This window comes from Gadus macrocephalus, chromosome 4 (assembly GCF_031168955.1).
Source record: "Gadus macrocephalus chromosome 4, ASM3116895v1".
Classification (NCBI taxonomy): domain Eukaryota; kingdom Metazoa; phylum Chordata; class Actinopteri; order Gadiformes; family Gadidae; genus Gadus; species Gadus macrocephalus.
In genome coordinates, this window is record NC_082385.1 from 14898061 (window position 1) to 14911184 (window position 13124).

At 44.0% G+C, this 13124-nt stretch overlaps 2 protein-coding genes across 4 annotated transcripts; one reads left to right on the forward strand and one right to left on the reverse strand.

Moving 5' to 3' along the window:
• The first annotated feature begins 105 nt into the window (after window positions 1–105).
• On the forward strand, window positions 106–5876 carry LOC132456176 (beta-hexosaminidase subunit beta-like). 3 transcript variants are annotated; one of them, XM_060050445.1, is made up of 14 exons: window positions 106–474; window positions 583–731; window positions 950–1015; window positions 1230–1276; window positions 1752–1862; window positions 1979–2080; window positions 2223–2355; window positions 3385–3565; window positions 3657–3743; window positions 4083–4155; window positions 4454–4634; window positions 5026–5116; window positions 5236–5340; window positions 5656–5876. In XM_060050445.1, the coding sequence occupies exons 1-14, from the start codon at window positions 239–241 to the stop codon at window positions 5717–5719; spliced, it is 1626 nt and encodes a 541-aa protein (XP_059906428.1). In that variant the 5' UTR covers window positions 106–238; the 3' UTR covers window positions 5720–5876. The 3 variants fall into 3 exon arrangements, with proteins under 3 accessions (XP_059906428.1, XP_059906430.1, XP_059906429.1); XM_060050447.1 differs by lacking the exon at window positions 583–731 and having other exon boundaries at window positions 414–474; XM_060050446.1 differs by lacking the exons at window positions 106–474; window positions 583–731; window positions 950–1015; window positions 1230–1276 and adding an exon at window positions 1325–1415.
• A 111-nt stretch (window positions 5877–5987) lies between these two features.
• On the reverse strand, window positions 5988–12967 carry gfm2 (GTP dependent ribosome recycling factor mitochondrial 2). The gene is made up of 20 exons (XM_060050441.1): window positions 12721–12967; window positions 12554–12638; window positions 12363–12408; window positions 12179–12276; window positions 11962–12087; window positions 11744–11832; window positions 11544–11632; window positions 11404–11464; window positions 11057–11242; window positions 10858–10938; window positions 10566–10714; window positions 10099–10239; window positions 8705–8804; window positions 8323–8497; window positions 8023–8099; window positions 7713–7851; window positions 7208–7393; window positions 6982–7097; window positions 6586–6768; window positions 5988–6267 (listed from the first exon to the last, which is right to left on the reverse strand). The coding sequence occupies exons 1-20, from the start codon at window positions 12760–12762 to the stop codon at window positions 6139–6141; spliced, it is 2298 nt and encodes a 765-aa protein (XP_059906424.1). The 5' UTR covers window positions 12763–12967; the 3' UTR covers window positions 5988–6138.
• Between the last annotated feature and the right edge of the window lie 157 nt (window positions 12968–13124).

Below are 13124 nucleotides of genomic sequence, written 5' to 3' on the forward strand. Positions count from 1 at the left end.
TTCGTATTAAGCTTGGAGCCTTGGACACACTGTGGAGCTCATCCCTGCAGCAACATCACAGACCTCTGCAGGAACATCTATATTTCTTTAATTGTGTTACTTCCGCGTTAAGTCCCACCCAGGACTTTGCGCACGCCTCTATACACTGTTGGTCCAGCCAAGGGATTCTTCTCAGTTCGCAAATGGGTTGGATTTGATTGTGTTACCGACGGTCCTATCCATACCAGATCGTAAAGCCATGCTACCGTTTGCCATCGTGTCTCTCCTTGTGACAGTAGCCCAGGGGTGTGGTAGACACAGCGGGGATCCGGATACCGCTGTGGAGTCCAGTTATGGGTCTCTCTGGCCATTGCCCCAAAAAGTGCGTTTCTCATCGTTGTCATTAAAAATAAGAGGCTCGAGCTTCCAGATCCAGGACGCGGACGAGTCCTCTGCTGGACCCAGCTGCAGCCTTCTCAAAAACGCTTACAGAAGGTACATGATATATCACTCGTATTAGGTTTTCTGCGAGTTAGCTGAGGGTCATCAAGCAGATTCATCAACTGTATACTGCGGACTCAAACTCTTTACTCTCATCCTCAGGTATTATGAATACATGTTTCCCAACGAAAGAACGAAAGGGCACACGAATGGCTTTGCAGATCCATCTGAACTATCGCAATTGCATGTGTGGATCACATCCTCCGACTCCGAGTGTGATGGCTACCCCGTTGTGACATCCGACGAGTCATGTGAGTCTACCTCTTCCTCCCTTCCTCTATGTTGGTCCAATAGTTCAATAACATGCAGACGAGGATACCAACTGAAGCTGATTTACATTTTTTGTTGTAATCTATATAACTCAAAAAGCCTCATGCAAACTTTGCTAAAACTTAAGTATGAGTTGCATATTTGGTCTGTATTGAGTTGAACATGTGCATAACTTTTGTGTCTTTGACTCTTTGTGTAGATGAGCTGTCCGTGAACCAGACATATGCTGTCCTGAAAGCACCAAAGGTGTGGGGTGCTCTTCGAGGTAGGTCTGCACTTCTTTCAAATGTAATTCTAATCTACAGGTTACCCTTGATAAGCCAAGTTTCATGTTAGATCCTACCTGGTGCGGTGATTTTAGATAACGATTTCACAAGTTCACCATCTGGTGAGCTTGTGAAACCGTTATCTAGTTTATGTCATAACAAAAATCATGTTTGTTTCTTCTGAACCGTCATATTTTGCTTCTTTCTCGACAGGTCTTGAAACGTTCAGCCAATTGTTGTATGAAGATGAATATGGAGCCGTAAGGATTTCTTTCTTTGAACATTTGACGGTTTATTTTTCCTCCCAGGGATGAAAGGAAGAAACCTTGTGACGAGACTTCTAAACAAATTACAGTAATGAAGCTCGCTAATACTGGCATCCCATTGGCTATAATGAAGGTATTGAGAGCATGGCCGTGACCATCAACATGTCTGCTATTGTCCAGTCCCAGTTCTGTTCCCTCGGTTGATGGTGTGTGAATGGTAGATGTAAACGGAATACCTAATCTGGAAAGCCTGCATAGGACATCAATCTGCCTCCTTCCTCCTCACTATGCATTGTCGCAATACTAGCGAATATCATATTTGAATTATTTTATTATTATTTGAATCATGTACTCAATAATCATACTGCTTTCCCGGTTAGAGAGGATGTTTACTTTTGCTAGTCCAAGTATGTAAAACACAGTGAGAATATTTTTTTTTAACCACTTACGTTTTGATTGTGTATTTCAGAAAAACATCAACCTCACTGAGATCAGTGACTTCCCAAGATTTCAACACAGAGGGGTCTTATTGGATACCTCTCGTCACTTCTTGCCTATTAAAGTCATCTTGGCTAATCTGGTAAGTCTCTAACGACTCCTACTCCTAACTGTTTCACATTATTCACAAAAGCACAATCCTTATTATCATTCCACAACCAGTGCGCGGTTTCACTGGATTTGATATCGTGTTCACAGGAAGCCATGGCCATGAACAAATTCAACGTGTTCCACTGGCACATCGTGGACGACCCGTCCTTCCCCTACCTCAGCAGAACCTTCCCCCAGCTCAGCCAGATGGTCAGTGTCGTCCTTACGGCCGACATGGTTTAGTTTTCATTACATATAGTTATATATTGCTCGAGATCGTTCAACTTTGCGTTGCTTAAAGCTGCAGTGTTTTTGTTGTCTTGTTGTCTTGTTTATTTACTTGTGCGAGCAGGGCGCCTACCACCCGTACACCCACGTGTACACGCCCGCCGACGTTAAGATGGTCATCGAGTTTGCCCGGTTGAGGGGCATCCGGGTTGTCCCAGAGTTTGACACGCCGGGACACACGCAGTCCTGGGGCAAAGGTAGGTTTTAAAAAAAAAGGTTTGCTGGAAATGAGTTAACGTCGATTCTTAAGGATCTCCATAGGATCATCCAGACCCGGCCTTATAGTCATGGAAACCTCTGGAGAACTATCTCTTGAACCTCTGTGGACGGCTCATCGGCCATTGTCCTTCTAAGCCTGATTTTAGAAGCGATGCACTTGACCCTGCTTCAACGATGAGCTTGACCCATACTTGTCTAACCTGTTTTTCTGATGTCAAATAGTTAGTCTGCACTGCTCTGAATGGAAAATTGCTCATGCAGTTGTTACTCCTGTTTTGATTGTGCACTGACATTCAAGGCTGCCTTAATGCACGGGCTTACCTGGGCTGAAGCCCCAGGGCCTACGACGATCAGGGGGCCTATCATGAGCTGCAGTAAAAACAATATATGCATATTTTTTTTTAATACTGGTTCATGATAGGCCCCCCCGATCAGCGTAGGCCCAAGACAATGTGATTTTTTTTTGTTTGGGGCTTACAAAGATCAGAGGCCTATCATGAGGCAAGGAAAAAGGGGGCCCAGTGCCCCCCCCCTCCCCCGTCAACAACAGCAAAATGTCGGAAAATGATTTACACATTATGTAAGATCCCCTCTCAGGGGGACTATGAAACCTCTCAGCACTTGGGCCCAATGGCAGGTTAATGCAGGCCTGCTGACATTGTATGCCAGCCTCACTTGTTTAACCAATCTTTTTGGAATAATCCCGAGGCTCTTGATTACGTTTTTTGTACGTTTTTTGAGTGTGTGGGCCTAGTAGATCCTACATTCATGGTATTATTGTATCCAAATACCTTTTTCATGTTTTTTTTTCAATGTGAGGATGTCAGCCATTGATTTATTTCGATCCACTCAGTTTTGGATGTAGAAGGATTGTAATTTAGAGTAGTCCCCTGTCCAAAGCTGTGCTGCTCCATGAACTTTGTTTTATCTCGGTTGGACTTCCTGTGGATTGGGGAAATCCACAGGAAGTCTGACTGACCAGTGTGTTGTTTTGCTGTCTCTATCAGGACAGAAGGACCTGCTGACGCCGTGTTACTCCGGCCCCAGTCCCTCTGGCACCTTCGGGCCGGTCAACCCCATCCTGAACACCACGTACGACTTCATGAACCTGCTCTTCAAGGAGATCAGCGCGGTGTTCCCCGACCACTACGTTCACCTGGGAGGGGACGAGGTGGACTTCAAATGTTGGTAAGAGCTGAGGTTGAGTTCAATCATTGCAGATGCAGAACATACTATTTGGTCGCAGAACTTGTCTTCCTGCATTTTCCCCCATCCACAGGAAGTCCAACCCTGATATTACCAAATTCATGGAGCAGCACAGCTTTGGAGAGGACTACTCTAAACTAGAATCCTTCTACATCCAAAAGTGAGTGGATTGACATAAATCAACTTAAAAAAATATGAAAAAGTATTACCTGCATCTTACTGCATTATCCCTGCATCTTGCTGCACAAAACATGCATGTTACCTGCATATTATTACATATTGCCTGCATATAAAATACAAATGTGAGATAAATGTTCATGCATACTCCCATCTTATCGCATATTCAGCATAAATTGGATCAATGTTGGTAGGAAGCAGGTAGAATGTAAATAACCGCAGGTAGAACGCAGATATGTTAGTTATGTGTAACTACCATAAGAAATGTGGAAAGAAAAAATGAAAGGTTTCCAATTATATTAATTTTGTAATCATTATTTAGGCTCTTGGATATCGTCACTTCAACTCAAAAAGGCTACATGATATGGCAGGAGGTGTTTGACAATGGAGTAAAGGTAAGTGATGAAGAATTAAGTCTCTGCCGCTCCCTCTATTTATCATTTCATCCTTTTGTTTTGAAGTAATTGTATTATCGTCAGCAGTGTTCATTTTACAAATTAGTACAAAGTTGAGATGAGGAATACTGTTTTCATGACACTATCAGATGAAAGACCTAGTTTCATGTCATCAAACATAACCTGAAAAGCTTAAAAAAACACAATAATTTTCTAACCACAATGGCTGTTAAGGTCAAACCATCTCATGATTGGCTCTGTTACCATGACCCCTGCTTCTTGGCTGCCCTCTGCGTAGCTGAAACCAGACACCCTCATCCATGTGTGGAAAGGAACCCAGCAGCAGTACCAGAACGAGATGGCTAAAATCACCTTGTCCGGGTACAAGACGTTTCTCTCCACCCCCTGGTACCTGAACCGCATCTCCTACGGGCAGGACTGGACCAGCCTCTACAGAGCCGACCCGCACAACTTCACAGGTGCGTGACGGCTGCAAAGTGGTTTTAACTGACCGACTGGAGTCAGCGGAACGAGACGTTACGTAGGAAGAAAGAGTTAGTCAGTCCTGTAGGATTTAAGTGGATTGTGTGAAAGGGACCAAACATGATCGCTAGGTTTGTTATGAGGAGGAGGGGGGAGCTCAGGACTGAAGACAGGATATTATTGGCTGATATATATAAATCTTGTTTGTTGTTTTCATCAGCAAACTTTTAAGATGTAAAAGTTATTGATTGAAATTCGGGATGAAACGTTCATATTTTAGGAAATTCACGTGAGGAAAGGGGTCAACACCTTGGAATATTAAATGGCAGTTACAGCACTGAATGTGTTGTTTATTTAAGTCATGTTTTCTTGTTGCATTCTACACAGGGACTGATGACCAGAAGAAGTTGGTGATTGGTGGAGAGGCCTGTATGTGGGGGGAGTATGTGGATTCAACCAATCTGATGCCAAGGATGTGGTACGCTTCCTCCAGACTTCTCCCTTAACCCCAACCACTGTTCCCAGTGAGACTGGTTCAGACTGAACCCGATTGGGTCAGCAGCACACATGTAACGAGTTGTTGTCGTCTGGCTGCAGGCCTCGCGCCAGTGCTGTGGGGGAGCGCTTGTGGAGCGCCAAAGATGTGACCGACGTCAACGACGCCTACAGCCGCCTGTCCAAGCACCGCTGCCGCATGGTGGAGTAAGTGACCTACAGACTGTTTGTATGAAGCTTTACATGTGTAGGACATGTACAAAATTACGTTCAAATTTGAATGAACACAAGGTTTCTAAATACGCCTTCTACATGTTTTGTTTCTTGCTGGTTCTTTGCTTAGCGTTATTTCCAGGTCCGAAAGCTTTCATCATTATTAACGTTACCTTATATATATTTTCTTTATGACTTTGTATTGGGAGAAATATAAAATGTACATTTCAAGATAATCAATTACAATTTAAAGTGTTGAATATGCAAAATAATATGCAAATATTGTGATATGTTTCTATTCTTTTAAAGACGCGGTATCCAAGCTCAGTCTTTATTTTCAAGTTTCTGCCGTCATGAGTATAAAGGGATCTGAGGGAGCGCCACAAGAATGGACCGAGGACGGGAACGCACAAGTCGCGCTATTATTTTGTATATTGTCAATTCTCATTTCAAAGCCAATTTTTATTTGTATGTTTAATGGAAGCCTTTTAAAAAGTCCTAAATGCATTAATAAATCATTATGAAAAGTATTTTTATGATTCAGTGTGAATACCATTTGAACTGGATTCTTTTTCTAATAAATAGGTTATGAAATAAATGTGTTTATACTGTATTCATGTATTGTATGGCTATTAAAAATATAATGGTGCATAATGTACTTTATTTTACATTAAAAAGAATCTGAACAATTTTCTTCAAGGACTTAATCCATAACCTCCAAGCGGGCCAATGCAATCCAATCCCTGGAGTGGTCCACATTCTGCCGCAACGAGGAAGGGTGAGAGACAGTCACTAGGCCAGCCCAGCCAGTCTTTGTACCAGGCTCCTCTGGTGTTGGGGGTTCATGGCCTCGTACGAGTCCAGCTGGAGGGAGAAGGTGGCGTTGCCAGAGGACAGCGTCCGCAGGACCGTTGAGTAGCCCTTCATCAAGAAGGAGATACTTTCAGTTCATTTAGGAGGATTTATTATGTTCCAATAACGGGGAAGTTCGGCCTCTGCCACCGCTTCCAACAATGATTAGATATGTTACTTTCGTATATAATAATATCTGACTTTCAACTTTAATATACAGTATATATTGAATATTGTCACGCGGTGCTTTGAGCATATCACTTTTGGACGACCTGTCCCATTGTTGCAAAAGAATGCACTAATGGAATGGGATTCACCAATCAGTATCAAGTATACCACAACGCGTGTGTGTGTGCGTGTGTGTGTGTGTCGTCGCCCGTAACCCACCATCATCTCAGCCAGTGGAACGGTGGCCAGCACCAACTTGTTGTCATGGCGACTCTGGATGTCCCTGACGGCCCCGCGCCTCTGGGCCAGGTCCCCCAGCACGGAGCTCAGATGGGCCTCCCACACGGTCACCTCCAGGGACATGACCGGCTCCAGGATCTGCCCCCCCGCCTGCCTCATAGCCTGCGTCAATGACAAAGCTGCATCCTCAACACAACACGTGTGTGTACATTTACTTTTAGGGGACTTTTGCTGACGCTTTTATCCAAAGCGACTTACAACTTGCTCAGGGACACCTCGACACTCAGCAAGGAGGAGCCGGGGATCGAACGAGCCACCTTGCGGTTAACAGTCATTCCACACGCACATCATGGCAGTATGCATGTGTTGCTATACCTTAAGCATACAGCGGGACACACAGGCAGACACCATTGCTAGTGATGTCCCGGGTTCAAGTCTGACGCTCTGGATCGCCGTGGAGACGCCCTGGACTGGGTAACCGAGCAACGGACCTGGGGCAGGGAGCAGAGTCACACTTGTGGTCATTTACTTTAAAAAGTAAATGTAATAATAAAAGGGAAAGAACATGATCGTATTGGAGGATGATAAGTTCCGACGTTACCTTGGAAGTACGAACTCTGTACTCCGTTGTCCACGGCGTCCTTCATTTCCGCCGACATCTGCCTCCCAGCTTCCTCGTCAAAGGTCAGGCCACAAGCGCCCCCCAAGGAGACCTCGTCCACGGGGCTGACCTCCAGGGTCACGGTCACCACGTGCCTCCGCTCCCCCAGCGTGCGCTCCAGGGTTTCTGGAACAGAGGCCGTGCAACTCTCAACACAATGCATGACCTGTTGGCTCACAGACTATACAAAACAATTATTATTATGTTATTTGTTTGTTTTGAAATCCCTTAGTTTCGTATCCCTCAATTTGTCTACAACTTTTGTTTCTGTATCGTAGCACTTCAAAGCAGTTGCTTTTGCCTCGTGTGTGAATTTGCACTTTCAAAACAAAAGCGTCCGCTAAACAAATGCAATGTATTCAAGTGTTGAGTTTGCGGATGGGAGCGGAGAACCGAGCCACGAGCCTATCCTGCCTCTATGGCCTCCTCCTCTCTGTTATCACACCTGTGGCAGAGGCCTGGTTCAGAACGGTCTCCCGGTACGCCACCTGCAGGGGACCCAGGTGTGTCTCGATGCCATACTCTCTTCTGATTCGATCGTGGAGGATCTCGATGTGCAACTCGCCCATCCCACATAAAATGGTCTTAGGGAGGAAGTTAGGAAAATGTTCAGTCTTTGATAAGAGGGAAATTAAGAAAAAAATAAGTGCAAATAAGCGACGATAAGAATACAAATTAAATTGTTGATACAAATGTAAAGAAGTGACGCAATGTTGAGGTCAACAGTATAAAAGCACCATGTGTGATGGTATTACCTGTCCGGAATCTGGGTCAACCCTGACTTTAAGGCTGGGGTCTTCTCTCTGAAGGCAGTTGAGAGCATGCTCTAGATCTGTCGATAAAGGTTTGTTAAAAGTCATTGAAAAAAAGACTGCTTTTATTCTCAATTAGGATTTATTATAAGCCAGCCACAACAGTGTCGCATCATGTGGCTGAAGCCACACACACACACACACACACACACACACACACACACACACACACACACACACACACACACACACACACACACACACACACACACACACACACACAGACACACACACTCTACTGACCCGCCTGTTTGGCCATGGTGGGGGGTTCTATGGAGCAAAAGAACACTGGCTCGGGGACCTCCACCCCAGACAGGATCACACTGGCCTTGGTCCCTAGCTCTTGGTCCTGATTGGCTCGCCGGGCAGCCGCTGCTGCAGAAGCCTTGGAGGACACGATGGTGTCCCCTGTAACGGTCTACAAAGAGAGGAAAGAAATGCTATGAATGCTATTGCAGCAATAGATCAAAATGATGGACGTGGTCCGTAAGCACCGAGCCTAGCAGGAGACCTCGCTTGACATCCCTAGTCTTCACGCCACGGCACCTCAGAACAATGTGCCAAGAGACTGACCTTGGCTCGTAACCAGGCCAACCGTGTCGGCTCTGCGGCGTAGTGTCTCTACCTGCTTGAGGCCCACAGCGAGCGCGATGTTTCCCGCCGTCAGGGAGCTGATCTCCACGTGTTGGTCGGCAAACGGAACCAGAAGCCGGCTCAATCTCTCGCTGCAAAATAGAAACCGCACTCGTGTAACACAATGTCTTACAACACGGGTATTAAAGCAAACTGCTGCTTGAGCTACAATAAGAAGAAGATACCATCAGTTAATTTAGGAGGATTTATATGCATCATGTTCCATTAACGGGACAGCCCGTGTAGTGGTTTGTTCGGCCTCTGCCGCCACTACCAACAATGATTAGATAAAAGGGACTTTCAACTATAATATCTGACTTTCAACTATAATATCAGCTTATATCTACATAATCAGCTGAACTTTAAAACAGTCTCACGCGATGCTTTGAGCAAATGATTTTTGGGCGACAGTTCTACAGTTGTTAATGTTAAATGCGTAGCACATTGATGAGAAACTTAAAAAGAAGCAGAGGTGTGAGGTGTCCCATGTGTGTGTGAATGTTGGTCGGCAAACAGAACCAGAAGCCGGCTCAATCTCTCGCTGTGAAAGAGAAACTGCACTCGTAAAACACACCGTCGTACAACATGAGTGTTACAGCAAACCGCTGCATGAGCTACGAAACCCGTTGCAGCGTACCATGTTTGGATCAGCGGCGCGTGGCGAGACCGACGCCGAGTTAGGTGTCCTAGGTAATGTGTCACTAGGGGGCGTGGTTCCACAGAACCGCGTCACATGAAAACATTAAAGGCAAACCTTAAATATCATCATATTTGATATCATGCTTTTTCGACTTTTCCCTTTACTTAAGACTGTTACATGACGAAACCAGTGGGGTTATTCACGCCGACCGAGATCGCCCCTCAATAAGTGAGTGAAACAGCTTGTTTGCGCTCAAACTTTACTTCATTAATGGTGTGACATCAGACTGTGCTTTGGGGGGTGCTGAAGTGCAGAAGTCGCGCCTCAAGGCTACCCGCAATGTTTACAACTTATCGGGGGGGTGAATTTGCCGACGTGAACAAAACGACCAATCAAAGCAGACTTGGCTAAGGGGGGCCTTAATGCGACCTGATACAAATCATACCGTTTTTGAAAGACGCTGAAATTGTTTTTGCAGAAATAAACAGTGTAAGAATCATAAGAGGTATTTTCTAACATACAGGTACGTAACCCTATTCCAGTAGTACCTCTAAAATGCAATTATTAACCCTAAAAAAGCATGATATGGGATCTTTAAAAGCGTAGTCCTAAACAGCTTTTACAATAACATTGCTAATGTATTGAAATAAAAATCCTTGGCCTTTCAAAATCCTTCAAGATGTTCATCATCATGTTTTGCAACTCCATCTGAAATGATCTGTTGTTGTCTAGAGAGCGCCACGTACACTGTGTTCCTGTTGATGTTGTGGACAGCCGTCTGGGGTTTCATGGTGCCAGAGTAGATCCTGAGAAACACCAAGGGTCCGCGCTGCTTGTCATGGACCACCTTGAAGGCCAGGGCGCAGAGATCGTCTTTGTACCACCGCCTGCACAGTGACACAAAGGGGTTCACAAATGGGTCATAAAATGTATAAAATCTAACAACCTCAATTAGATTCACGCTGCATATGGTACTTATCTACTGCAGCTAGTCGATCTGAAAAAGTGGGCCATCCAGTTGTCAATACATCCAGGGAATGCTTCTCATTCAATTGTTTTATTGTGGTGCACTTTGGCCCTTTTATCTTTAAAGGATGTGGCAATAACTGTAGCTACAACTTAAGCCACTAGAGTGTAGCTGCTCATGAAGAACGTCCATAGTGCAAGTTTAAGTTGGGGTTTATCAAACGATGGCAAGGAATGATGCACTCACACCAGGTCATTGTGTCTCTCGTCGGGGGCCGGAAGGTAGGCAGTGATTGCGTCTAGGAGAGGCTGAACACCTTTGTTTTTCAGAGAGCTCCCGCAGAGCACTGGGACTGCTTTCTGGGCCAAGGTCACCCGTCGCACGGCCTCCTGGAGCTGAGGATACGGATAAGGTACGTGCGGTCAAACATATCTGTCCGATAATAACACACAAAAACAGAACTGATGGTTGTCTATTTCCTCGTCATCGTCTAATTTTATGAATTCATAATGTCCTGAACAAACACTTCAATGCTTACTTTTACTGAGGGAATGGCATCAAAATCATCACTGAAATCGGTGAGCAATAGTTCAGCAAATTCATCATCTAGATCTGCGACCTGTGAAGTAATATATCAGCAGTGTTTGATGACGATATTATCTTCTGATCCGTTTGGAGAATAGCACAACATAATAAATATCATAATAATGATATGATTTGGATGATTGTTGAAGTACCTGCTCAATCAGAGCCGCCCTGGCCTCCTCTGCCTCCTGAACCAGACCCGGGTTCTCTACCTGGCTGAGCGGTTTGGTTTCAAACCCACGGCCGTCATCCTCTCGCGACGCTGCCTTCCATATCATTTGCTGGTTGCTCACCAAGTCGATCACACCTGTGAAGTTTCGACCGACGCCAACCGGAATCTGTAAGACACAGTTGTGTTGACCTTTAAGACAACATAAGATGTCCTTTTTTTTTATCCCAGATGGGAAAGTCTGGGATTTAATTTCGGATCAAGGATTTCAGAAATGATCATTTATGTATTATGCTTTTAAATTATTGCGATATTCTCTTGAATAGTCACCTGAAGGAGGAGTGGATTGGCTTTCAGCTTCTGCTTTATACTCTCAATAGAAAAACTGAAGCTGAGGGAAACATGGTAGACTTATTGAGATGTTCAAAATTCCTTTAAAAATAACCCATCGGGTTGGTAGGTTGACTTACTTTGCCGAAGGTTTATCCATCTTGTTGAGAAAACAAATGCAGGGAACATGATGTTTCTCTGCTTGTCTCCATACCGTAAGCGTCTGAGCCTATTGCCAAACCAATGTCCACAAAGAGCATGTAACGCACCTTATTATTGTACACACAACATATTAGTTCAACCTCGGAAAACATTCCGGGCACGAATCAGATTAACAAACCTCTACTCCAGCAGACGCATCGAACACTGCCACTGCCCCGTCCAACACACGAAGAGCACGCTCCACTTCTAGAGTGAAGTCAACGTGTCCTGAGATCACAGACACACACACACACACAAAGTACATCATTATAACTCTCCATTTTAATTATATTTTCTTCTATGCCAGCAACTGTTGTTGTTTTTTTTAATCTCCTTCTTTATGGAGGTTGTTCTTACCTGGGGTGTCTATTAGGTTGATTCTATGTGTTTTCCAATCAAAGGTGACCGTTGCCGACTGTATGGTGATCCCACGCTCCCGCTCCTGTACCATAAAATCTGTAACTGTATCCCCATCGTCAACATCTGAGAGAGGGACAGAGAGAGAGACAACCCAAGTTGATGACGACGCTAAGATCATACAAATCTCCAGATTGGCTCGTTCTGTCTGACCCACCTCCTAACGACCGTGTGAAGCCAGAATAGTAGAGCATCCTCTCTGTGGTGGTTGTCTTCCCGGCATCGATGTGGGCCATAATGCCGATGTTTCTGATCCTGAGCAAGAAGAATGAAGGTCAAAGCAGACCCCTCTTGGGGTTCCAACAAGACTAAAAACTACTATTTTCTGAATAACAACTTACTTGGAAATATCTGGATTGGCAACCATTCGCAATGATTTAACATTATCTGTTTAAAAACGATTGGTTGACAGAATTGATTAGTATCACATTACATTATCCACAAAGTAAAACATAAAAAATAACTATGGTAAAATGAATATCATTTTTCAATCACGTAATCTAAAACAATTTAAATAGACAAAGGAACACACCTGGCAAAAAGCTATAATATCTCTTCATCTGACAGCTCGCCCTGAAGCGGCAGGTCTGAATCCCGTGCTTTAATAAATGCCTTCCCTGTGTAAAAAAAAAAAAATCTGTATTCATTAGCATGTTAGAATAAATCAGAGGCAGTATGATAAAGATAACTAACTCTTACCCAAATCATCATGCTATAGGTCCCAATGCCCCCGAGTCGCATCGTCAATAAATGTATAATCTATTTATATGCGAGAGGGTAACCTTGAATTTATATATGACAGATATTACACAATACATAATAATGTGTCATAACCACAATGCCATAAACCCCAATATGTGGAAACTAATTCAGTATCTTCATTTGGAATGTCAAATCCATGCCTTTTCGGCTTTGACGCGCAATTTCAAAATACATCCCCAGGAACATAGTTGCCCAATACATAGTTCCGTATAGAGAACGTTTCAATATAATATATCAAAATGAATATGATGTATGACATACATTTATTTGACATAGAGTAACGAACGATCATTTAAACATTAAATCATGTAGTTACTTTAATCAATGCAAAATGTTAAGTA

Bases quoted from the DNA above. Each gene is read 5' to 3' on its own strand.
- LOC132456176 (XM_060050445.1), top strand. From the start codon at position 239: ATGCTACCGTTTGCCATCGTGTCTCTCCTTGTGACAGTAGCCCAGGGG. The intron at 1,863-1,978 runs GTAAGTCTCTAA...TCGTGTTCACAG, and splicing joins AAGTCATCTTGGCTAATCTG to GAAGCCATGGCCATGAACAA. The intron at 2,081-2,222 runs GTCAGTGTCGTC...TTGTGCGAGCAG, and splicing joins TCCCCCAGCTCAGCCAGATG to GGCGCCTACCACCCGTACAC.
- gfm2 (XM_060050441.1), bottom strand. From the start codon at position 12,762: ATGCGACTCGGGGGCATTGGGACCTATAGCATGATGATTTGG. The intron at 7,098-7,207 runs GTAACGTCGGAA...TCCCTGCCCCAG, and splicing joins ACAGAGTTCGTACTTCCAAG to GTCCGTTGCTCGGTTACCCA. The intron at 6,268-6,585 runs GTGGGTTACGGG...TTCTTGATGAAG, and splicing joins TTCCACTGGCTGAGATGATG to GGCTACTCAACGGTCCTGCG.